Below are 25,560 nucleotides of genomic sequence, written 5' to 3'. Positions count from 1 at the left end.
ACAGAACTTCTGGCTTCCCCTGATGCTCCCAATGGAATCAAGAGCAGAGCACAGATGCAAAGGTGGTTTCTGGATAGGAGATGGGGCAGCTTCATATTCAAAAGGGCCAACTTCAGCTCAGGGTCTGAATTTACACTTAATGGTTTATTGGTAAGTTGGGTCCACAGATGTTAACACCCATTACAACAAATGCAGGTGGTTTTTGAGGGGGAGAGGGTGAAACACAAAACTGGCCTCATAAGGGCTATTGCTGAAGCCAGTCCAGAAGAGGCCTCTCAGAGTCCCTCTAAAACCTCAAAGGCGAGGCCCAGAAACTCGGCCAAGGGGCTCTGAAAAGGCCCTGGTTTGAGCCCTGGTTTTAGTTGTAGTGACCATTTGACATTTATCTATTCAGGAGCAGTAGGAGTTATTGGTAAATGGGAAGCTGCTCTATTAATACATTTTAAACCCAGAGGTTGCTTCAGATGATGAAGGCCTCTAGCATCTTCAGAGGGCCAGGTCAGTGGCTGGGTGTTAGGAATTCTCTGCCCAGTTTTTGAAGAGGCTGGTCCTATTGTCAGGGCCCTGTTCCCACTAAGCTGTTTGGCTCAACTGTCTGTGGCATCTTGGGAAGCTACTGATGACACAATGACCTACAGATGTGGCCTCTCTCACCATGTTCTCCTCAGACTCATTGTAGTTCCTTGGTAAGTGTTGGAATATCTGGAAAAGTTGGTATACTTCGTGAAGTGGGACACCTGGTTAAATTGAAGACACCTGATGAGGCAAGCATGCCTAGTGAAACAGGGATGATAAGAACCTTTCAGAAGATGGAGATAGGTTGGTCATGGATGCCTCTAAGAATGTGGGAAGCATAGCACTGCACAGGTACAAAATATGCCCTAATACCTTTGCTGAGATGTCATTTTCCATTTAAGTTACCCCAACCCTCCCATCTTTCTCCCCATATTATCCTACTAGCCAGTGGCAAAGACAGGCTGTGGACATAAACCAAAAGTGCCTTTCCAGTCCTTAGAGTCTTGATGCACCAACAATGGGATCTTGGCCCAGATGCAATTTTTCTCTTGCAAAGCCACAGCTGAGGCAGTACAGTGTAAGAGGAAGCCAATGAGTCTTAGGATCCAATGGACTAGGGTACACCTTTATTTTGCTGTTTTCCAGGCACATGATTTAGGGGAAAATTACTTATGTGCTCTGGGTCTGTCTGTCAATAAAATGGTCCTAAAAAAGTTTTTAAAAGAATGAAGTGAGCTGCTAAGGAAGTAAAGGCTGTACCACAGTGGGGGATATGGATTGAAGCATGGTTCTACTAGAAGTGTTCTACTAGAAGTTTTTTGCCTGGAGGAGTAGCCAGGCTTGAGGTTACTATAGCTGCCATTTGTGCAGTGATGGGTGAGTTCCCTACTGTGAACCTCAGTTCTGTCACCTTTTTACCTACCTACGGGTGTTCTTGGGACTACATGATAATGTGAGCCTGCCTAGTACAGGGTCTGTGCAGGCCAGTGCCTCATCCATGGTGGCTGCAGTGACAGCTAGGACAATGTAAATTTAGGGATGCATGGCAGCCCCACATACCTAGAAGATTTCAGTGCTGCTCAGCCGTCACTAATGGTCACTGAAGATGACATGCAACCACCTCCCCCACTGTGTCTACCTATCAGGTGAGCTGTGGGGTCACATGTGCTTCATTCAGCTGTCCAGTCAAGTTTGGCCCTAACACTTGCACATACATGTGACCATCCACACCACATGGTACCACGTGTGGTCTTGGTGCTGTTCCTTGACACAGGGGGAGGGGAGCCATTTTAAATGAAAGCTTGCTCACCCAGAAAGGCAGGAGCTGAGAGAAAATGGAAATTCTGGCCTGGGAGGAATCAGGGTATGTGGGCACAAAGAGGCTAGTGTGGACCAACCACGATGTGGAAGTGGAAGTGGAGATGGCAGGATGCAACACACAAGGTTGGTTCTACTTCTTAACCATATCCAAAGACACAGAACTATGGAAACCTCTTGAACTTTAAATGAACTGTTTTAGGGAATATAGAAAGAAGCTCATTTCACACAGTAGCTCCTTATAAATAAACCCTGAGAGATTGGGCTGAAAAGATGAGAGGGCACAAATAAGCCATGGGATGACTACCTGAGCACTGAAAATAACAGTGACCACCCCAGTTCCTTCACATGACCCATGCCAAGCAGATAGGTTCTGTGTTTCTACACATACCAGCAATTCTAGGAAGTGGGTCTCACTTATAATCTTCTTCTAGATATAAAGTTCAGAGAAGTACACCCAGGATCACACAGCTAGAAAGTAGCACAACTAGATTCAAATCCAGATTGGCTGGATCCCAAATCCATGCTATCACTAGGTGACTCTAATTCATACAGGGACATTTGCGTTTCTTCCATGTATTCTTTTTAGAGGACATTTTTGAAGTATCCATTATAACCAAATGGAAATAGATTTTGGATGTGACCCAGAAAGGCAGTGCTAATAACTTTCAGAATATTGTGTATTTAAGGTCAAGGGTGAGGGAAATCAGACCTGAATCCTAATTCCAGGACAGTGGTTCTTAACTCCCGCACCACATTGGAATCACCTGGCTACACCCTAATCAATCAAATCAGAAATCTGGTGCTGGGACCCAGGCAAGCAGGAGTTCTGTAATTTCTGGAGTCCAACCATTATCTATAGAGATGGTCTCAATGTACACTAAGAATATCAGGACAATAATACACATTAACAGTGTTCAAGTGGTCAGAGATAATGTAATTCTCATCTTAGAGACCCTACTACTGTTTCAGCAGCTGAGTCCTGGATGGCTCTGTAGTTATTTGAACAAGTAAAAACACTAAGTGAAACCCAGTAAATAGTATTAATCAGAGAGAAAAGTTTTAAGCAAACGAGCTAAAAGATAATTTTTGCTAAATAATGAACACTCATGAAACAGCAATAAAATGGCATTAAAATGTTTGTGGTTACTTATTTCTCAGCATTCATTTGATAATTTAAGCAGCCTGAAGCAATAGTTGCACTAAAAAATGACAAGAAAATAACTATTCATTTAGTCAACAGAAAATGTTCATCTCCTTTTTAGATCATTAGTGCTGCTGCTTATCACCAAGGTGACTGCCAAAGCGTGTGTCTTTATGCTGAGATGGTGTCCATAGCTCCTTTGTCTTGAGTTCTTGGAGCAAACCTTCAGGTCCTTCTGGGAGAAATATTGGGACAGACTGTGGCCTGCTCCCCCCAAACCTAGATAAATGAGGCCCAAGACTACAAATTTCTGTGTGGTGACTGCTGAGTTTGTACATCTTCCAAGGGATGCCAGATGATCCTAGGTTGGGGAATGGAGGGAATGAAAGACTGGGCCTGGGGACAGGTCCCACACTAGTATGACTTTGAATTCTCAGGACTGGACCCATTGAAAACCAATGACAGTGGTGTTTCTGCCAACAGTTTTGTCTCTTCTTGCTCAGCACTGTTTTCTTTTTGTATGGAAGGTGCATAGACTGGGGGCATGCCAGAGGAGTCAAGCAGGGCAACAGATAGAAGAATGACACATCCCCTGCCTTCTGCTTATTGTGCTATATTCCATAAAAAATAAACACATTTTTACTATTTGTATATTGCTAATGCAATGGCATTCCAGGCACTGGCAGGCTGCAGAGAGAGCTGCACTGTCATTAAACTACCAGAATCCATCCAAAGACAGCATCAAGGGTAAGGATCTCTGAAGCTTCCACTTGCAAAGGTTAGCAATGCTTATCTATCTCATGTTCTACACAGTGCTATGAAAATTAAAGGGTAAAAACAAAAGAAATTTATGGGTAGAAAATTTCAGGGTGTTATGGAGTTTTTGGCAATAATTTATACTACACATCATCACACAGGTGTTTCTCCCTTGCTAGTCCTTCTTGCTCTGCATCTACACACAACTGGCCCCAACTTTTTCCCCTCTGTGCCCAGAAAAAGCTTATAGGTGGTTGTTCTTGGAGAGGTAGGCGATGAGGGCCACAGCCACGCCCACGTAGATGCCTGTTCCGATTGTGATGGAGAGCACAGCCAGGAACAGGGCCCGCCGAGAGCTGGTGCTGGCCTGGTGGAAATCCCCCTTGGCCATGGCTTTATTGGTCTGCAGAGTTGAAAAGGAAGGAGGGAAAAGAAAAAGAAAATCAAGATGAGCAAGTCAAAACAAATGAAGTGAGTATATGGTTCACCTGTCTCCCTTCCAACCTTGGACTTAACTGATTCCAAGGAGAGAGTACTCGCCAAGGGAAACTGTGCTCCCAAATGATAACAACAGTTCTCTCTAACTGGTAAGGATTCAAGAAAATACCCATGGTCAGCAGTAGCCCAGGTGAGCACCACAAATGTGGGGTTTGAGTTCTTGGATACCAGTGTGCCAAAAGTGGGATAGATATTACACCTCTAGTGCCCTGCTTTCTACCCAATATGACATTTCCTTTCTTTTAAATAACACTAAATTTTCTAAAGCATGTTCATACTTACCTTATTTAATCTTTACAGTATAATAAGAGTATGGAGAAGGATATCATGGTTCTCGTTTCCCAGGGAAGACACTGTGGCATGAGATTATTAAAATTGATTGCAGGATACTTGAGACTCTAGTCTTTAGCTAATGGCCTTGGAATTATATTTTCCTTATCATGTCGCTCCCTTACTCATCTAGATTTGTTACGATTCATACATCAATAAAGTGATTTGATGTAAGACCAATATTTAGATTTCTGTCTGCTCAATTACATAATAAGGTGTTGGTTTAAACCATGTTTCTTATTGCCATGAGGTAGCAGGATATGGAGGTTTTGGATGCTGTACATGATTTGATGTTTTGTGATAGACCCAGGTATCAACCCTAAACACTTTCTTCCTTGTTCTGCTCTAAGAGTAAAGATAGAAACAACACCAGGAGTGTGGGTAGTGTTGTGTGATTTAGCTATGACCATCATGGAGGGACCCCTAGTAAAATGGTGCCTCATTTGGCAAATGGAGGTGGAGGCTGCCAGAGGGTATAACTCCCAGGAGGGTCATGGGATACTCAGGGGGGTGACCCCACTTTAGCAGGAGATTCTTTATGGTCAGGGTAAAGGCAGAGCCAACTCCCCTGGTAGAATGTCATAACTCACTGTCTGGCCCATCTCCAGAAACCAGATTTTGGCCAGATCCTATTTCCATGTGTCAGCAGTGGTATTTCTACATTGTGTAGGCAGGTATGGGAGTCAGTATATTTTTTAGTCAAACTAAAAATACCAAGGCCTTTGCAATGGACCACAAAAGGTGAAACTCTGAGAGGACTCACAAAATGAATTTCTGTCCTCTGTGGTCCTGACTCGATCTGATGAGGTCTAGAGCTGTGTTGAGTTGAGAAGGGACTTTGGTCCACTTCATGGCTGCCCTCTCTTTTCCCTAATTTTTGGAACTCAAAGATAAGTTTTTATATCTTCTTCCTCCCTAAAGTTTTTAAATTGGAAGTGAGCTTGGGAACTAACCACCAATAATTTTTAACAAAGCAGGGGTGAGAGAATACAAAATGGGAAACCTCATAAGACAGTAGTAATTAAGTCTTAATTAGCTGAGTTTTATTTTTCTGGCAGTACTCCCACACTCCAAGATCCTAGAATATAATTCACTGTAACTGCCCATCCTCAGCCAAGCAGCCATTCTCCATTAAAATGGAATTTTCTATTATCTCTGCCATTAGCACCCTCCTTGTTGCTATCCATCCTGGGCTCTGCTGTAGGAGAAATACATACGGAGAGGAAGGCAGGGTGCCACTCTGCATTCCTTACCTCTGTACTCAGTCCCCTACAAGGAGTTCCTCTGTCTCAGAGGACTATCCTATCAGAGTTCACATATTTTAGTAATGCTTTTTAATGTTTGCCTTCCATGCTCAATTGTGAGCTCCAGAGACAGGTTCACATCTCCCTTGTCCACCTGTTCTGCTCAAAACCTGGGCTCATGCACTGGGGGAATGGCAGGAACTTACTAAACATTTGATGAGTGACCAGGCAAGCGGTCTCTATAACATCAGCTCTGTTCAAATGATCCCAAGTGGTATTGGTCCCCAGGTGCATGGTCCTAGTTTCTCTGATGGCCTTTCTGAGGGAGGCAATGCCCTGGATAATCTTGATCTAAGTTTTAGTTCAACTTTACAGAACCCCCACCCTCCTTCTGGTTCTGAGCATACACACAGTGCAGGCACTGTCATTCCCATAAACCCCAGTTGTCTGCTTGGGAATCACTCTTGCTTTTTGTTCTCATAGGCCAAGTTGGGGAAACTTGGTATCCATTTTTGTTCACTTCTAGGGTGACTTCTCAACAATAACCCAGGAATTGTGTTGTGTAAGAGACAATTTCTGTTAAAATATGTCAGAAACAGCAAACAGATAAAGCCTCATTGACAAGCAGACTGCTTTTAGCCATGTTATTCAGCATCTTCATATCATAGAGGCTCCATGAGGAGCACTACCATTTACATGCTACATACAGATGGGACATTGTGGTCTAACATGGGAGATCCCTGTCATACTTCCTTTGTTTCACAAAATGATCACAGTGCTAGAAAACAGCTTGTTCATCCCTTTGAGAGGGTATAGACTCAAAAATGTTTCTATCCTGGTAACTTCTAAACTAAAGATCCAGGGTTTGGGGACCAATTTTCTTGCTGTGTAAAATGGTAAGAGCTCTTGTCTTGGGTCCATGTGTTTACAAACTCTTTATGCTGAAGGGAAGACTGTGTGTGCTTGTGCATTTTAATAGCAGGCCCAAGTACCTGTGAGGTGGGAGATAGGAATGAGAAAACTCCAGAGGCACCCCAGGAATAGAGAAAATAATATCAAGAACAGAGGACCTGTTCTAAAATCAGGTTCTCAAGAATGAGGAAACTCCAGGGGTGCCCCAGGACTGGCAAAAGGACATCAATACAGGACAGAGACTGTTCTAAGACCAGTTGTCCCCACTTCCTGGAAAGCACTGAATCATAATGAATCATGGCTGCATCTGCGCAGAAGATCCTGTATGACCCTTCCTTCACTATAATAGCATTATAATAAATTAGCATTGCGGGGCCCCATCCTCCCAGTAGGCAATCAAGGAAAATCATGGGAGATTATATGTGCAGTAGCTTAAAAGTAATATTAACTATTCAGACATGCAAAATAAAAGGCTACTACCAAAACTACCCAGGAAATATCCACCCGATAAGAATAGAATCCCTCTAGTTGCTGAAGGCCAATCTCTGCTTGAAGTTAGTCTACTATAGGAGGCCATTCTGTGTGGTGTGGGAAATGTAGCCCAGCTCCCACTTGGAAAGGCCAGTGGAAAGCAAGATCTGGTACACAGGACCCACGCCCATGGATAGGTTCTCCCATGGGGAATCAGGCCTGCATTGTACCTAGGCCACTTTGAGACTTGCTTTTTGCTAAAACTCCCTCACCCTGAATTGAGGCAGCAAACATTTACTGCATATTTTTAAAGTAACTTCCTAAAATCTATGCTAACCCTCCCAAGGACAGGTGTAACCAGTTCAACCACTTTTCCCTTTACATTTGCAAATACCCTTCTTTTTTGATGTAATTAGAAACACCCTCGCCTTTGTTTTCTGTAAAAGATAACCACCTAAAGCAAACCTATGCATAGTAAATGAGGACCATCCTCAATGTAATGTGCCCAGAAAAGCAATAAAAGCCTGTCCAGGTGAGGGATGGGGCCAACCCTCTCTTTCACTAAGAGAGTGGCTGTGTCATCTCTTTTTCTCCACGGGATTTCTATAGTCCATGTGAATTTGTCTCATCTCATCCCTAACACTGCGGACACTGTGGGCTGGTATCTGCATCAGTCCACTTCCATTTTCTATGGAGTATACTTTCGCTTAATGCTCTCTTTCTCTGTTATAAACTCTGTGTGTTTGGGTCAATTCATTATTCGTGATCACCAAGAAACTGGATATCTGTGACAGTTTTTGGCAATCCATGGCCAGGAGAAGATGCCAGAGTGGCAAGCCCCCTTTGCTGTCCCAGCTCCCAGGTATATTTCCTTTCCATTTCTATCTTCTTGATTGCATGTTTCTATTCCATTTTGGTGAGTCATATTTCCTGCCACAAGTCCACTGCTAAACTGTGGGCATGGTTGGGCAATTAAAAACCACAAGAGTGTCCGCCATTTGAAGACATTCATGAGAAGATAACCTGAATGTCGACTGGGGTTAGCATTTAGTCCCCACCAGGAGGAAGAAAATGTCTGCACACCAGTCAGGAACACTGTAAAAAAGCAGAAGACATTGCCCACTTCACAGTGGCTTCCTCATAGTTTGACCTTCCATACAGGGTATCAGTTGCTGCCTTGCTTCTACTCTGATTTCCTTTTTCAGTCTCCTCGTCAGGCCCACAGACAATCTTTTTTTTTTTTTTTTTAAAGATTTTATTTGTTTATTTTTAGAGAGGGAAGGGAGGGAGATAGAGAGAGAGAGAGAGAGAGAGAGACATCAATGTGCAGTTGCTGGGGGTTCTGGCCTGCAACCCAGGAATGTACCCTGGCTGGGAATCGAACCTGGGACACTTTCGTTCCCAGCCCGTGCTCAATCCACTGAGCTACGCCAGCCAGGGACAATCTTTTACATTGTCCTTCCCAGCAGACTTTTGGCCTTTATACCTATGCCTATACACTGCTTGCCTGTTGTGTAGAAAGGGTTCATGCTGTATTTGTGCCCAGAATATCTATTTTGGGGCCACTAATAGTTCCATCACTGAATATAGTTGTAGGAATAAACCACTCCAATATTTGTCTTGTATCACTATCATTGCACACTATCATTGCAAGCAGCAACATTGGCTAGAGCTGCTTTAACAGGTGCCTGCTGGTCATTTTTTACAAGAAATAGTCATATGGGGCCACTCATGCCCAGTTAATTGAATTTGAAATTCTAAAGTGTTTTACTCACTCCTATAGAAGCATTTTAATTTCTTCTCTAGGGCTGTCATACCTCTATGGGATCCACCTCCAGTGTGAAGGGGGAGCCTTTAGATACCTCTAGAGGTCCCTTCTGCAAAAATTTTGGACTCAGGTACAATTTATTTAAAGCTCTGAAAAAGTCAGGTAGAAGAATACCTGAAAGTCCTATTTGTGATTTGGAAAAGGGTCATTTTATAATATGATCATCTTGCTGTGCCTCTTGGTGCCTTATGGGGCCCAAAATAATTTTGCTAGTTAGATGCCTCCTATTCCTCAGACCTGAAGGCTTACAGGAAGATGAGGGTCTCTGTAGATGGAAAATACTGGAATGGAAATGTACTCAGACTACCTGGATAGAGCAGTGGGTGTAGGGTCATCAGGATTATAGACAATTGCTCAAGGCTGCTGGAGTGATTCCCTCCCGACATTTCTTTGCAGTCTGGACATGGATCATGAATTATGCAGATAATTTTTAGGAAATTTGGAGTCTCCAAATTGAGCATAGAAAAAGACACAAAGCTAGTCCATGATGACTGAGCTCTTAAATCCTTTAGATTTGTTGGCCGACACTTACTACAATCCCTTTTGCCAGAGATGTCTAGTAGGATGGTGGGATTGTAGGGGACATCCTATGGATCACTAGGGAAATCTCCTGAAGCAAACAAAGAGAGATACCTCTAGATTGCAAGGTAGTATCTTTCTGTTTTTTTTTTTTTTGGTTTGTTTGTTTGTTTGTTTTTCTATGTAGGATTGCTGCAGTCAAGATGGAAACCATACCTTCCATCCCTCCCAAATCACCAATGGGTTGCATTCTTAGCAACTGGGATAAATTTGACTCTAAAAACTTAAAAAGAAAGAGATTAGTTTTCTTTTTAATATTGAGTGGCCCCAATATAAATCAGGGGACAGAAAGGTATGGGCTGAAAACAGGAGCAATGATTATAATACCCTACTACAGTTAGATTTATTTTGCTGGAGGGAAGGCAAATGGTCCAAAATTCCTTATGTGCAGGCCTTTATGGCTTTGTACCAAGATCCCTTGTTTTGCTCTGGACCCACACAGGCAGAACCTATGGGCCCAAGTGTTGATCAATTAGAAGATATCTTTAGTTTCTCACCTGTCCTCAAGGGCAATTAAGTGGACCTCAGAATCCAGGAGCCTCTGCACCTCCTTCAGAGGGATCAACCTCTCTGTCGTCTTAGTCTCTGGTCTACCCAAAGCCACCAGCTGAGGAAACACCCAGTCCAGTGGGACATGCTAGGAGTGGGACTTCATATTTCTCTACCACTCCCATACTCCTTCCCTTGAGGCAGGTAGCAGGCACCAAAGGCCCTATAAGAGTACAAGTGACCTTTTCTATAATGGCTCTACAACAGTGCAAGTACAGGTTAGGAAGTTTGTTGGAGGATCCTACATGTTTCACTAGTAATTTCCAAACTCTGCTTTGGCCTTTGATATGTTGTGGAGAGATTTATATATAATTTTAACCACCTGCTATTCCTCAGATGAGAAACAGTGAATCTAGGAAGAGGCCCATTAACATGCAGACCAATTGCATGCTCCAAATCCTGATACTAACCAGCCCACTGCCCAGGCAAACCCAGACCAATTCCCAACCAGGGATACAAAAATTGGGTGGGAATCTGATGTAGGGATGCAATGGTAGATTGTCTACTGTCAGGAATGAGAAGCTGCATCAAGAAACATGTAAATTATGAAAAGATCAGGGGAATCACCCAGGGCAAGGAAGAGAACCAAGTTTGCTTCAGAAACAGATTAGTAGGAGCCTTTTGAAAATATACAAACTTGGATTAATTTTCCTTTGAGCATTGAATCTTGACAGGACAGCATTTTCTAATCCAGTCTGCCCTGGATATTCACAGGAAGCTTCAGAAATTACAAATGGGCACACAGAATACCCCCAAACCAGACCAGCTCACAGATACAGACTTTTCAGTCTTTAACAATAGGAATTTGGAGAAAAGAAAACAGGGAAAGAATAAAAGGGAGAAGCAAACTGAGCAACTTGTGCTAGATTTTTATAGAGCTATTAGTAGAGAAGCCAGCCCCACCAGGAGAGCTTGGGGAGGACTCAAAAGAATCAGGGACAAAAGAATCAGTCCTGATATCCCAGACATTGACAAAGAACTGTACTTGACCACCTCTGGGACTCTGTCTTCTATGAAAGAACAAAAGTTCCACCCCCTAGCACTAGAAGGTAGACTGGCCCCATTTCCAGAGAGGAAAGGGGTCATTACCCAAGGCCATGGCTACTTTTGGTGACTGAGGGTGCCCAGGAAACAGACTGGTCTCAGGGAATACTCATTCACATCTCTACTGAGGAGCTCTGGATAACTCTGGATATGGCAGGTAAGAAAATCAACTTTCTCACTGATACTTGGGCCACTTACTCAGTCCTTAATTCTTACCCTGGATTTCTTTCCCCCAAATCCACTAAGATAATGGGGGTTGAAAGAAATTTTAAGGCCTATTTTTATATATCCCCTATCACTCGTCAATTTGAGAGTCTAATATTCAAAAGCTCCTTTTTTATTGTTCCTCAGTGCCCTATCCCTCTATTAGGTTGGTACCTTTTAGCCTGCATGGGAACCAACTTGTTCTTCCTTGAATAGCCACTTGAGTTAAGCAAGATCATAATAATCAGTAGAAGCCAAAACCAGGAGGAAATCCCAAGCTCAGTTCTGGAAACAGTAAACCCCCTTGTTTGGGAGTTGGGTATTCTGGGGAGAGCAAAGACGGCATTACTGGTTTAAATCCAGTTAAAGCATGGGTCAGGTTATCCTCACAGGAAACAATATCCCATTAAGTAGGAGGTTTTGGAAGTGTTGCAATCTATCATAAATTTATACAATACTAATTCATAGTTCCTTGTCAATCTCCTTGCAACACTCCCATCTTACTGGTAATAAAGCCCACCAAGTAGTATAAGCTAGTCCAGGATCTAAGGTTAGTCAATGAAGCAGTATTTCCCTTACATTCAATAGTAGTTAACCCTTAACCTTACTCCTGCAGATACGTGATGATGCTCAGTTTTATTCAGTGTTAGATTTGAAATATGTCTTCTTTTGCATCACTGTACCTCCTGACTTTCAGTATCTGTTTGCTTTTGAGTGGACAGATCCAAAGACAATGATACACTAGCAATACACTTGGACTGTATTGACACAAGGGTTCAGGGACAGATCCCACCTCTTTGCTAGAGTATTAGAAAAGAAACTTAGAGAGCTATAGTTACAAGAAAGAGCTGTTTTACAATACATAGATGATATATTAATCTGCAGCCCCTCCAAGAAGGCTTCAGATTGAAATACAATATCATCCAAACTCTGAATTTCCTAGCTAAAAAGGGTATTGGGTATCAGAAAAAGAAGGCTCAGATTACCAAAGAAAAAGTAAATTGTTCAGGGTATATTTTGACTCCTGGGACTAGACAATTATCACAGGTGAGAATTAAAGCCATTACTAAGTTAACTCCATTTGCTACTAAACAGAAGTTTCACCTATTAGGGAATGGCAGGATTTGTATCCCCAACTTTAGGCTAATTGCTAAACCTTTGTATGAAGCTGCTAAGACACCAGACACCAAACCCATTACATGGAGAAAGGAACATGATCAGGCCTTTTATAAAATCAAACAAGCCCTAGTTGAGGCCCCAGATTTAGATATCCCTAACTTAAACCTTTCTCTTTATATGGAGTACAGAAGCAATGAATAGCCTTAAGGGTCTTAGTTCAATGACTAGGGTGTGAACCTCAACAAGTTGCATATTTCTCTAAAAAACTGGATACTGTAGCAACCAGGTAGCCTCTGTGTCTACAAGCAGGTGCAGCCACAGCTATGTTAACTGAGGGAATTGCTAAGTTAACTCTTGGGCAGAAGTTAGAGGTCTTAACTTCATATTAGGTACAAGGATGATTAAAAATGAAAGGGCATCTTTGGCTAATAGGCAATAGACTGACCAAATACCAGGCTCTTCTCCTTGACAGTCCTGAAATAGCTGTAAAAACTTGTTAATACCTTAAATCCAGCCTCCCTAATACCTATAGAATCATCCCCAGGTTTGACATATTTGTGCTCAGAGATTGTTGATTTTACTCACTCCAGCAGGACTGGGAGCAGACCAAGAAACACAGAAGGCAACACTAGGGATTACCAAACAAATGGCTTTATTCCCTCTGTAAATGTCTCAGATAGCAAGCCCCAACTACTCATCTGAGGAAATAGTTGGGCTTTGAAGGAAAGGGTTATCCATGAAAGGCCCTGGATATATATTGGTCACAAATTCTTCCTTTCACAGGCCTTCCAGTGGAAATTTTTAAAGGCTTTGCATGACACCTTCCACACTGAAAGGGATGCTATAAGAACAATTAATAAATTATTCATAGACAGAGGAATAGTTACTACTATAAAGAATATTTTCCAGGCTTGTACCCTTTGTGTCTACAACAATGCTGGGCAAAAGCCATTCCTGCCCCTGCTGATAGAACCTATTTTAAAAACTGCAAAAAAAAAAAAAAAGGACCTATCCAGGATAGGACTGGCAGATTAATTTTACAAAAATTCCTCCTTGTACAGGATATAAATACTTACTAGCTCTGATAGATACCTTTACTGACTGGATTTAAGCTTTTCTGACAAGGTTGGAGAAGGCAACAGACATAGCAAAATATCTCCTAAAGAGAATAAACCCTTATTCAGTCTCCCACAATCCCCACAAAGTGGTAACAGGCCATCCTGCACTTCTAAGATCACTCAAGAAGTCTCTGAAGCTCTAGGCATAAAATATTATCTTCACTCTTATCGGCGACTGCAGCCCTCTGGAAAGGTGAATATGAAAAACAAACTTTAAAAAGAATATTAGCAAAACTGTCAGGAGATTTATGGGAACTGGACTAAGTTGCTACCTATAGCTCTTAGGAGAATTAGCGGCTCTCCTGAGGCCAATACTAGCCTCAGCCCATTCAAAATGCTGTATGGCTATCTTTTAAAAACTCTGGATCTAATATTTGATACAGAGACCCATCAAGCAGTTAAGTAAATAATAAACTTAAGGCAAGTACAAAAATCTTTACAGGAATATAAAAACAAAGTTTTCCCAGCTCCAAACGGGGACTTTCAAACTACTATATCTCCAGAAGACTGGATACTCCTTAAAACTTGGAAAGAGGTATCATCAGCATACCAACTCAACCCTAAATGGAAAGGACCCTACCAGGGAGATCTGAGTACCCCTATGGGTCAATGGTTGGGTTCGTATTTCCAGGGTAAGGCCAGCTCCTACTGATCCCTATCTGACCCAGGACTAACTGGAGACCCAAAGCCCAGACTATAACAGCAAGCCACCAGAGGACCTGTTCAAAAGTAATAAACCCTAAAAGATAAGTAATGATTAATGATGATGTACTAAAATTACCATTTCATTGAATACTTGCCCTTTTTGGAATTTTTCTATCAGTACTAGTCTTCTTTTTTTTTTTTGTCTTTTTTTTAAAGATTTTATTTACTTATTTTTAGAGAGGGAAGGGAGGGGGAGAGAGAGAGAGAGAGAGAGGGAGGGAGAGAGAGAGAGAGAGAGAGAGAGAGAGAGAGAGAGAGAGAGAGAGAGAGAGGGACATCAATGTGTGGTTGCTGGGGGTCATGGCCTGCAACCCAGGCATGTACCCTGACTGGGAATCGAACCTGCGACACTTTGGTTCGCAGCCCGCGCTCAATCCACTGAGCTACGCCAGCCAGGGCTAGTACTAGTCTTCTGTAAGGGTGCTTATTTACTTCCTTCTGGGTGGAATCATATCTATGCATGTCCAAATTGAATATCTCTTTGTTGTTTCTATTAATCATTCTCTACTCACCTAGAACCTATATAGGGAAATGGAATGAAAAAAAAATTTATTGTTGTTCAAGTACAGTTGTCTGCCTTCCCCCCATGCCCCCCAACTCCTGACGCCAACCCTCCCCTTGGTTTTGACCATGTGTCCTTTATAGTTGTTCCTGAAAACTCTTCCCCATCCCCCCCCATTATCCCCTCCCACCTCCCTGTTGGTTACTGTCAGATTGTTCTTAATTTCAATGTCTCTGGTTATGTTTTCCTTGTTTCTTTGTTTTGTTGATTAAGTTCCACTTATAGGTGAGATAATATAGTATTTGTCTTTCACCATCTGGCTTATTTCACTTCCCATAATGCTCTCCAGTTCCATCCATGCTGTTGCAAAGGGTAGGAGCTCCTTCTTTCTTTCTGCTGTGTAGAATTACATCGTGTAAGTGTGTCAGTTTTCTGATCCATTCGTTCACTAATGGGCACTTAGGTTGCTTCCAGCACTTGGCTATTATAAATGGTGCTGCTATGAACATTGGAGTGCATAGGTTCTTTTGGATTGGTGTTTCAAAGTTCTTAGGATATAATCCCAGCAGTGGAATTGCCAGTTCAAAAGAAAGTTCCATTTTCAATTTCCTAAGGAAATTTCATACTGTTTTCCATAGTGGTTGCACCAGTCTGCAATCCCACCAACAGAGCACTAGGTTCCCTTTTCTCCACAACCTCTCCAATGTTTGCTTGTTGCTTTGTTTATGATGGCCATTCTGACTGGTGTGAAGTAGATTTGTGGTTTTAATTTGCATTTCTCTGATAGCTAGTGATGCTGAGCATCTTTTCATATGTCTCTGGGCCCTCTGTATGTCCTCCTTGGAGAAGTGTCTGTTCAGGTCTTTTGCCCATTTTTTAATTGGGTTGTTTGTCTTCCTGGAGTGGAGTTGTGTGAGTTTTTAAATATATTTTGGAGATCAAACCCTTGTCTGAGGTATCATTGGCAAACATGTTTTCTCATACAGTTGGTTCTCTTCTATTTTTAATGCTGTTTCCTTTAGCCATGCAGAAGCTTTTAATTTTGATGAAGTCCCCTTTGTTTATTCTTTCCTTTATGTCTCGCTGTAGGGGACATATTAGTGAAAATATTGGTGCATGGAACATCTCAGATTTTCCTGCCTATGTTCTCTAGAACTTTTATGGTGTCACGACTTATATTTAAGTCTTTTATCCACCTTGAATTTATTTTTGTGCATTGTAAGTTGGTGATCAGTTATAGCTTTTTTTGCAAGTAGCTGTTGAGATCTCCCAACACCCTTTGTTGAAGAGGCTATTTTTAATTCAGTTTATGCTTTTGCCCCCTTTGTCAAATATTAATTGACCATAGAGACTTGGGTTTATTTCTGGGCTCTCTATTCTGTTCTGTTGGTCCATGTGTCTGTTCTTATGCCACTAACAGGCTGTTTTGATTACAGTGGGCTTTTAATACAGTTTGATATCAGGTATTGTGATCCCTTCTACTTTGTTCTTTCTTAAAATTGCTGCAGCTATTTGGCATCCTTTATGATTCTATATAAATTTTTAAAATGTTTGTTCTATATCTGTGAAATATGTCACTGGTAATTTAATAGGGATTGCAATGAATCTATAAATTGGTTTGGGTAGTATGGACATTTTTTGAAAATTTTTTTCTTCATTTTTTAAAGGTTAACAATCTAACAATGCCACTAGACCATTACTTTTTTTGTTGTTTTGTATACAAGTTGTCCTTTATTTACTTCCCCCCAAGAACAGCACTTACCTAGCACTGATATAATTTATATTTATTTTATTATTATTTAAAAAATTAATTATAGTTGGTATGTAACATTATATTAGTTACAGGCATACAGTATAGTGATTTGACATTGATAATACCTTACAATGTGATCACCACACTAAATCTAGTAGTCATCTGTCACTGTGAAGGTTTACCACCATATTATTAACTATATTCCCTTTCACCTTTTTTCTTTCTTTTAATTATATTTTATTGATTATGCTATTACAGTTTTCTCAGTCCCCCCTTTATCCCCCCTCCATCCTGCAACCCTCCAGCATCCGCCCCCACTTGGTTCATGTTCGTGGGTTGTACATATAAGTTCTTTGAATTCTCTGTTTTCTATACCATTTTTGACCTCTCCTTGTATATTTAATGCTTACCAATGATGCTTCTTCTTCCCTGTATAACTTTTACTCCCATACCTCTCCTACCACTCCCCACTGAAAACCCTCCAGGTGATGTCCATTTCTCTGATTCTGTTCCTGTTCTAGTTTGTTTAGTTTTTGTTTCTGTTGTTTTCATTTCTTTTATTATTTTTAGGTTCATTTGTTGGTAGTTGTGCATTTGTTGTCATTTTACTGTTCATATTTTTTATCTTCCTTTTCTTAGATATGTCCCTTTAATATTTCATATAATGGCTTGGTGATTATGTCCCATTAACTTGACCTTACATGGGGAGCACTTTGTCTGTCTTTTTATTCTAAATGATAGCTTTGTTGGATAGAGTAATCCTGGATGTAGGTCCTTGTCTTTCATGATTTTGAATACTTCTTCCCAGCCCCTTTGTGACTGTGAGGTTTCTTTTAATTACTGCTTCAATTTCATCTGCTTTTATTGGTCTCTTCAGGCTCTCTGCTTCTTCTTCATGACTTTTGGAAGATTATATTTTTCTAGAAATTTGTCCATTTCACCTAGGTTTTCCAATTTCATGGCATACAGTTATTTGTAGTAACTTCATATAATCCTTTGTACTTCTGTGGTGTCAATTGGAATCTCACCTCAATCATTTCTGATTGTGTTTATTTGGGTCCTCTGTCTTTTTTTCTTGATGAGCCTGTTTAAAGGCTTATCGATTTTGTTTATTTTTTTTCAAAAAACCAGCTCCATGGGGATTCATTGATCCTTAGAATTGTCCTTTTATTCTCTATGTCATTTAATTCTTCTCTGATCTTGATTCTTTCCTTCCTTCTACTTGCTCTGGGCTGTCTTTGTTGTTGTTCCTCGAGTTCTTGTAGACATAGGGTTAGGTTGTTTATTTGAAATGTCTCTATCTTTTTTAGGTAGGCCTGCATCACTATGAACTTCCCTCTCAGGACTGCCTTGGCTGTGTCCCATAAGTTTTGGGTTGCTGTGAGTTTGTTTTCATTTGTTTCCAGAAACCTTTTGATTTCTTCCCTAATTTCATTCTTGACCCATTCATTGTCTAATAGCATGCTATTCAATCTTCATGAGTTTGAGTGTTTTGTTTTTTTTCCTTGGGGTTGGTTTCTAGTTTAAGTCCCTTGTGGTCAGAGAAAATGCTTGGTATGATTTCAATTTTTTGAATTTTTTGAGGCTTGTTTTCTGTCCTATCATGTGGTCTATCTTTGAAAATGTTCCGTGTGCATTTGAAAAGAATGTGTATTTAGCTTCTTTGGGATAATGGATTCTATATATATCTGTTAAGTTCATTTCATCTAGGGTATTGTTCAATGCCACAATATCTTTGTTGACATTTTGGTTGGAAGATCTCTCCATTTTTGACAATGGGGTGTTCAAATCCCCTCCTATAATTGCTGTTAATATCTTTCTTGTAGTCTTCTAAAATTATCGTTATGTATTTGGGTACTCCTAACTTGGGTGCGTATATATTTACAATGTTTATGTCTTCCTGGTGGATTCTTCCCTTGAATATTATGAAGTGACCTTCTTGGTCTCTCTTTAAGGCCCTTTATTTGAAGTCTTCTCTGATATGAGTATTGCAACCCCAGATTTTTTTCCCTGTCTGTTTATTTGGAAAATTTGTTTCCAACCCTTCATTTTCAGTCAGTGTAGGTCTTTTCTCCTTGGGTGGGTCTCTTGTAGGGAGCATATGTGTGGGTCATGCTTTCTTATCCATTCAGCTATTCTACCTCTTTTTTTAAGAAAATTTTAATCTTTGTTCAAGTACAGTTTTCTCCCTTTTACTCCCATTCCAGCCTACACACCCAACCCTCCCCACTTCCCTCCCATTACCACCCTCCCCCTAGTTTTTGTCTATGTGTCCTTTAAATTTGTTCCTGTAAACCCTACCCATTCTCCCCTGAAATTCCCTCTTCTCTCCCCTCTGGTCACTGTCAGACTGTCCTCTATCTCAGTGACTTTGGTTATATTTTGCTTGTTTGTTTTGTTGTTTAGGTTCCTGTTAAAGGTGAGATCATATGGTATTTGTCTTTCACTGCCTAGCTTATTTCCCTTAGCATAATGCTTTCCAGCTCCGTCCAAGCTGTTGCAAAGGGCAGGAGCTCTTACTTTCTTTCTGCTACATAGAATTCCATTGTGTAAATGTACCACAGTTTTTTTTAACCATTCATCTACTGATGGGCATCTAGGTTGCTTCTAGCACCTAGCTATTCTAAATTGTGCTACTATGAACATCGGGGTGCAAAGCTTCTTTTGTATTGGTGTTTTAGTGTTCTTAGGATACAGTTCCAGCAATGGAATTGCAGGGTCAAAAGGCAGATCCATTTTTCGTTTTCTGAGGAAGTTCCATATTGCTTTCCATAGTGGTTGTACCAGTCTGAAGTCCCACCAAGAGTGCATTAGGGTCCCCTCTTCTCCACAACCTCTCCAACACTTGTTGTTTGTCACTTTGTTTATAATGTCCATTCTGACTCGTGTGAAGTGGTATCTCATTGTGGTTTTAATTTGCATCTCTCTGATAGCTAGTGATATTGAACATCATTTCATGTGTCTTTGGATCTTCTGTATGTCCTCCTTGGAGAAGTGTCTGTTCAAAACCTTTGCCCATTTTTTAATTGGGTTGCTTGTCTTCCTAGAGTGGAGTCGTATAAGTTCTTTATATATTTTGGAGATTAAACCCTTGTCTCAGGTATCATTGGCGAATATGTTTTCCCATACAGTTGGTTCTCTTTTAATTTTGATACTGTTTTTTTTTTTTTAGCTGTGCAGAAGCTTTTTATTTTGATGAGGTCCCATTTGTTTATTCTTTCCTTTATGTCCCTTCCTCTAGGAGACATGTCAGTAAAAAAGTTTCTGTGTGAAATATCTGAGATTTTCCTACCTACGTTCTCCTCTAGAACTTTAATGGTGTCACGATTTATATTTAAGTCTTTATCCACCTTGAATTTATTTTTGTATAAGGTGTAAGTTGGTGCTCGAGTTTCATTTTTTTGCACATGCCTGTCCAGTTCTCCTAACACCATTTGTTGAAGAGGTTATTTTCATTCCATTTTATGTTGCTGCTTCCTTTGTAAAATTTTAGTTGACTGTATAGACTTAGGTTTATTTCTGGGCTTTTTGTTCTGTTCCATTGGTCCATGTGCCTGTTTTAATGCCAGTACCAAGCTGTTTTAATTACAGTGACCTTGTAGTATAGTTTAGTGTCAGGTATTGTGATCCCTCCTACTTTACTCTTCTTTCTCAAAATTGCAGCAGCTATTTGGGGTCGTTTATGGTTCCATATAATTTTTTGAAGTGTTTGTTCTATGTCTGTGAAATATGCCATTGGTACTTTAATAGGTATTGCATTGAATGTGTAAACTGCTCTGGGTAGTATGGACATTTTGGTGGTATTAATTCTTCCAGCCCATGAACATGGTATATGTTTCCATTTGTTTGTGTCTTCCTTGATTTCTTTTCAGTGTTATGTCTTTTTCTGAATACAGGTCTTTTACCTCTTTGATTAGGTTTATTCCTAGGTATTTTATTTTGCTTTTTGCTATTTCAAATGGGATTTTTTCTTGATTTCTGCTTCTGCTGTTTCATCGTTTGTGTATAGAAATGCCTTTGATTTCTGGATATTGACTTTGTATCCCACTCTTTTGCCAAATTCATTTATTAGGTCAAGCAGTTTTTGGGTGGAGTCTATAGGATTTTCTATGTACACTATCATGTCATCTGCAAACAGTGACAGATTTGTTTCCTCCTTTCCAATTTGGATGCCTTTTATTTCTTTTTCTTCTCTGATCGCTGTGGCTAAAACTTCCAGTACTATATTGAATAGAAGTGGTGAAAGTGGACAGCCTTGTCTTGTTCCTGATCTTAGTGGAAAGAATTTAATTTTTGCGCATTGAGTATAATGTTGGCTGTAGGTCTTTTATATATGGCCTTTATTATGTTGAGGAATGCTCCCTCTATTCCCACTTTGCTGAGTGTTTTTATCATAAATGGGTGCTGCACATTATCAAATGCTTTTTCTGCATCCATTGACATGATCATGTGGTTTTCGTCTTTGCTTTTGTTTATGTGATGTATTACATTTACTGATTTGCAAATATTGTACCATATTCGCATCCCTGGGATGAATCCCACTTGGTCATGGTGTATGACCTTTTTAAAGTACTGTTGGATTCTGTTTGCCAGTATTTAGTTGAGGATTTTAGCATCACTGTTCATCAGCGATATTGGCATGAAGTTTTCTTTCTTTGTTGTGTCTTTATCTGGTTTCAGAATTAGGATGATGTTGGCTTCATAAAAAGAATTTGGGAGTCTTTCATCCTTTTGGATTTTTTGAAATAGTCTGTGAAGGATAGGGGTTAGCTCTTCCTTAAATGCTTTATAGAATTCTCTTGTGAAACCATCTGGTCCAGGGTTTCTGTGTGTTGGGAGTTTTTTGATTACTGTTTCAATTTCTTTTCCTGTTATTGGTATGTTCAGGCTTTCTGCTTCTTTTTCATTGAGTTTTGGAAGATTTTATTTTTCTAGAAATTTGTCCATTTCACCTAGGTTTTCAAATCTCTTGGCATACAGTTCTTCATAGTAATTTCTTACAATCCTTTGTATCTTTGTGGTATCTGTTGTAATCTCTCCTCTTTCATTTCTGGTTCTGTTTATTTGGGTTTTCTCTCTTTTTTTTCTTGATGAGTCTGCTTAAAGGCTTGTCGATTTTTGTTTATCTTTTCAAAGAACCAGCTCTTGGATTCATTCATCCTTAGAATTGTGCTTTTAGTCTTTATGTCATTTAATTCTGCTCTGATCTTGGTTATTTCCTTCCTTCTGCTTGCTCTGGGCTGTCTTTATTGTTGTTCCTCGAGTTCTTGTAGATGTAGGGTTAGGTTGTTTGTTTGGAATGTTTCTAACTTTTTTAGGTGGACCTGTCTGGCTGTGAACTTCCCTCTCAGGACTGCCTTGGCTGTGTCCGATAAGTTTTGGGTTGTTGTGAGTTAGCTTTCATTTGTCCCCAGAAACCTTTTGATTTCTTCCCTAATATCATTCTTGACCCATTCATTGTTTAATAGCATGCTATTTAATCTCCATGATTTTGAGTGTTTTGGGTTTTTTTCTTGGAGTTCGTTTCTAGCTTCAGTCCCTTGTGATCTGAGAAAATGATTGGTATTATTTCAATTTTTTTGAAATTATTAAGGCTTGTTTTGTGTCCTATCATGTGGTCTATCTTTGAAAATATTCTGTGTACATTTGAAAAGAATGTGTATTTACCTTCTTTGGGATGGAGGGCTCTGTATGTATCAGTAAAGTCCATTTCATCAAGGGTATTGTTCAATGTCACAACATCTTTGTTGATATTTTGTTTAGAAGATCTGTTTATTTTTTATAGTGGGGTGTTAAAATCCCCCACAATAATTGTGTTGCTGTCAATATCTTTGTTGAAGTCCTCTAAGATTTTCCTTATATATTTGGGTGCTCCTGTGTTGGGTGTATATATATTTACAATATTTATGTATTCTTGGTGGATTCTTCCCTTGAGTATTATGAAATGACCTTCTGGGTCTCTCTTTATGGCCCTTTTTTGGAAGTCTATTTTGTCTGATATGAGTATTGCTACCCCGGCTTTTTTTTCCTGTCCATTTACTTGGAAGATTTGTTTCCAGCCCTTCACTTTCAGCCTGTGTAGGTCTTTTATCCTGAGGTAGGTCTCTTGTAGGCAGCATATGTGTGGGTCATGTTTTCTTATCCAATGAGCTATTCTATGTCTTTTGATTGGAGCATTTAATCCATTTACACTTAAGGTTATTATTGATAGGTACTTATTCATTGCTTTTTATGTACGTGTGTTCCTCTCTCTCTCTTTTCCTTTCTTTCCATAAAACAGTCCCTTTAGCATCTCTTGCAGAGCTGGTTTGGTGGAGGTGTATTCTTTTAGACTTCTTTTGTCTGGGAAGCTTCTTATTTGGCCTTCTATCTTGATTGAGAGCCTTGCTGGGTAAAGTAGCCTTGGTTGCAGACCTCTGATTTTCATTACTTGGAATATTTCCTGCCATTCTCTTCTGGCTTGGAGTGTTTCCATTGAGAAGTCAGCTGTTAGCCTTATTGGGGCTCCCTTGTATGTTACTTCCTGTTTTTCTCTTGCTGCCTTTAATATTCTTTCTTTGTCTTGAAAGTTTTCCATTTTAATTATGATGTGTCTTGATGTGGGCCTCTTTGGGTTCCTCTTGATTGGGGTTCTCTGTGTTTCCGGAATTGTTGTTACTATTTCTCTCATCAAGTTAGGGAAGTTTTCCATCATTACTTTTTCAAATAGGTTTTCTATCCCTTGATCTTCTTATTTTCCTTCTGGTATCCCTATTATACGGATATTATTACATTTCACATTGTCTTGCATTTCTCTTAATCCCTCTTCATTGTTTCTGAGCCTCTTTTCCTTTTCTTGCTCTTTCTGGGTGTTGTTTTCTACTTTGTCCTCTAGCTCACTGATCCGATCGTCTGCTTCATCGAACCTGCTTTTCATTCCTTCTACTGTGTTCTTCAGTTCAGAAATTGTATTTTTCATTTCCTCTTGTCCCTTGTTGAGAGTTTCTATTTCCTTTTTTATGTTGATGTACTTTTCAGTGAGTTGATTGTAGCTTCCCTGTAGTTTCTGGTAGCTCATTGTGAGCTCATTGAGCTTCCTGAAGATCATTGCTTTGAATTCAAGATCTGATAGTTGAATTGCCTCTATTTCATTTAGTGCTCTTTCTGAGGCTTTCTCCTTTCCTTTCATTTGGGGAGTGTTTCTTTGTCTTGCCATTGTTTGTGAGACTGTTCTTGTTAGCCTCAGCTTCTTAAATTGATCTGTTCTGGATCCCTGGGTTTGTGGTGTTAACTTCTGTAGTAGAATAGCAGTGAGTTTCAGTGGTGCAGTCTCCTTGATGTCCCAAGCTCACTGGTCTTGGGCTGTCATTTAAATTGGCTTTGTGTTTGCCTTTGCATTGTGATTGTTGTTTGGTCTTTCTTTGGTGGTTCCTTCCCACCAGCTGGTAAATGAGGGTTACTCTGTCCACCACCTCTTGTATTTTGTTGTGCTGGTGAGGGCAGGTTTTGTTGAAGCTGGTTCTTCTCTGTGTAAAAGGTTTTACATATTCTCTCTTTCTTTTGTTCAGTTGTTTGTATTGGGTACTGTCTCTACTGTGTAGTTGTATTTCCAGATAGGTCCTGGATTGAGGTTTGTGTGGTTACCACTCCCTCCTTCACCTTCTTCTGTTGTTTTCTCTTAATGGTTCCTTTGTTGTTGGGTTTCCTCTTCCAGGTGTGGATATCCTGGTGTTCACTGCTTCCACCTACTCTTTTTTGTGGTCAGTTGGAGGGGGAGGCAAAATTGTAAGACAGCAAGATAGTATTCTATGATATTTACAGTAGCAGCCAGTAGAGAAGAGATCAGAGATCCTTTGACTATGTATAGTGTTAACCATGATCTTCCACCCAGCTAGCTGATTTTTGGAAAGGATGTTGGGAAGGAAGGATTGTGAGTTGGATCTAGAAAGCAGTGAGGTTGTGGGAGGTCAGGTTCTAAGGTAAGGTGAGAGTAAGAGACAGTAAATAGGTGTAGTGTGTGAGAGAATATAGTTAACCACTACAGTATTAGAGTTCAGGAAACTTTGAAATGGGCTAAGTTCTGGAAGGGGTGTTGTGAAGTAATTACAATCACTTGGAACAGCAATTATTTACAATAATATTAGGTCAACAATCATATGACAGAATCTATGAGATCTAGGTAACAAGAATAGAGAGTACAGAATCTCAAGTAGTGTGCTAATGGGACACAGTGAGTTAAAGAACAGTAGATTAGCAATACACTATGAAAGAGATATCAGGAGAAAGCTGTCAGGTCATACAATATAACCAGCCTAGCAAAGCAGACTATACAAAAAGAAGAGGGATAGAAAAATACTATTAAAATATGTAAGAATACTGGATAAATAATAATAATAATAATACAAATATGCAATAACTTGCAGGTTTTCTGTAATAGCAGAGTGAAATTTGTCTCAGTGTTCCAGCTGTTGTGATGCCCCTTCTTTGGGTTCAACTTTGGTCTTTTCACAGATCCAGGGTTTTGTCTCACTTGTAAGTATTAAAAAAAAATAAAAATAAAAAAGGCAGACAAAGGAAGGAAGAAGAGATAAAATTGGAGGAAAGAAAGGAGGAAGGAATAAAACGATAAAGCAGGAAAGAGAGGAAAAAGAAATTAAAAGAGAATAAAAATAATAAAAATTGAAAAATTAAGAATTGTTAAAAAAATAGAATCTTAAAAAGTCTCTTGGTTTCAAAGTGGCCAAACCAGTTTTTCTGCTCATACTGGCTGTGGCAGACTGAGGGGTGATTGGTATGCCTTTTCTTCCAGGGTCGGCAGCGCGCACTGTCTGGGAAGCTAACGTGGCTCCTCAGCCCTGCGCCCTGGGTGTAGGAATCAGGCTTTTCCCCAGGGTTACTGCTGTGGACTGGGGTGTGGGGCTTCTCTCCCCGTGTGCCCATGCCTGTGTGCCCTTGGCTGGGTGGCAGGGAGGCTGGAGTGATTGATCACTTT

The 25,560-nt window shown here is 40.3% G+C and overlaps 1 protein-coding gene across 3 annotated transcripts in view; it reads right to left on the bottom strand.

The window, feature by feature from the left end:
- Positions 1–2,744: 2,744 nt before the first annotated feature.
- Positions 2,745–25,560, bottom strand: part of SYNDIG1 (synapse differentiation inducing 1) — a 226,800-nt gene continuing 203,984 nt past the window's right edge. For all 3 annotated transcript variants that reach the window (XM_045833609.1, XM_045833607.1, XM_045833608.1), the window contains one exon: positions 2,745–4,136. In XM_045833609.1, coding sequence (XP_045689565.1) covers positions 3,978–4,136 — 159 coding nt within the window. In that variant the 3' untranslated portion in view covers positions 2,745–3,977. The remainder of the gene's footprint in view (positions 4,137–25,560) is intronic.

Source organism: Phyllostomus hastatus, unplaced genomic scaffold (genome assembly GCF_019186645.2).
Source record: "Phyllostomus hastatus isolate PE091 unplaced genomic scaffold, TTU_PhHast_1.1 phas_contig_17, whole genome shotgun sequence".
NCBI lineage: Eukaryota > Metazoa > Chordata > Mammalia > Chiroptera > Phyllostomidae > Phyllostomus > Phyllostomus hastatus.
This window is presented reverse-complemented; position numbering and strand designations above follow the sequence as displayed.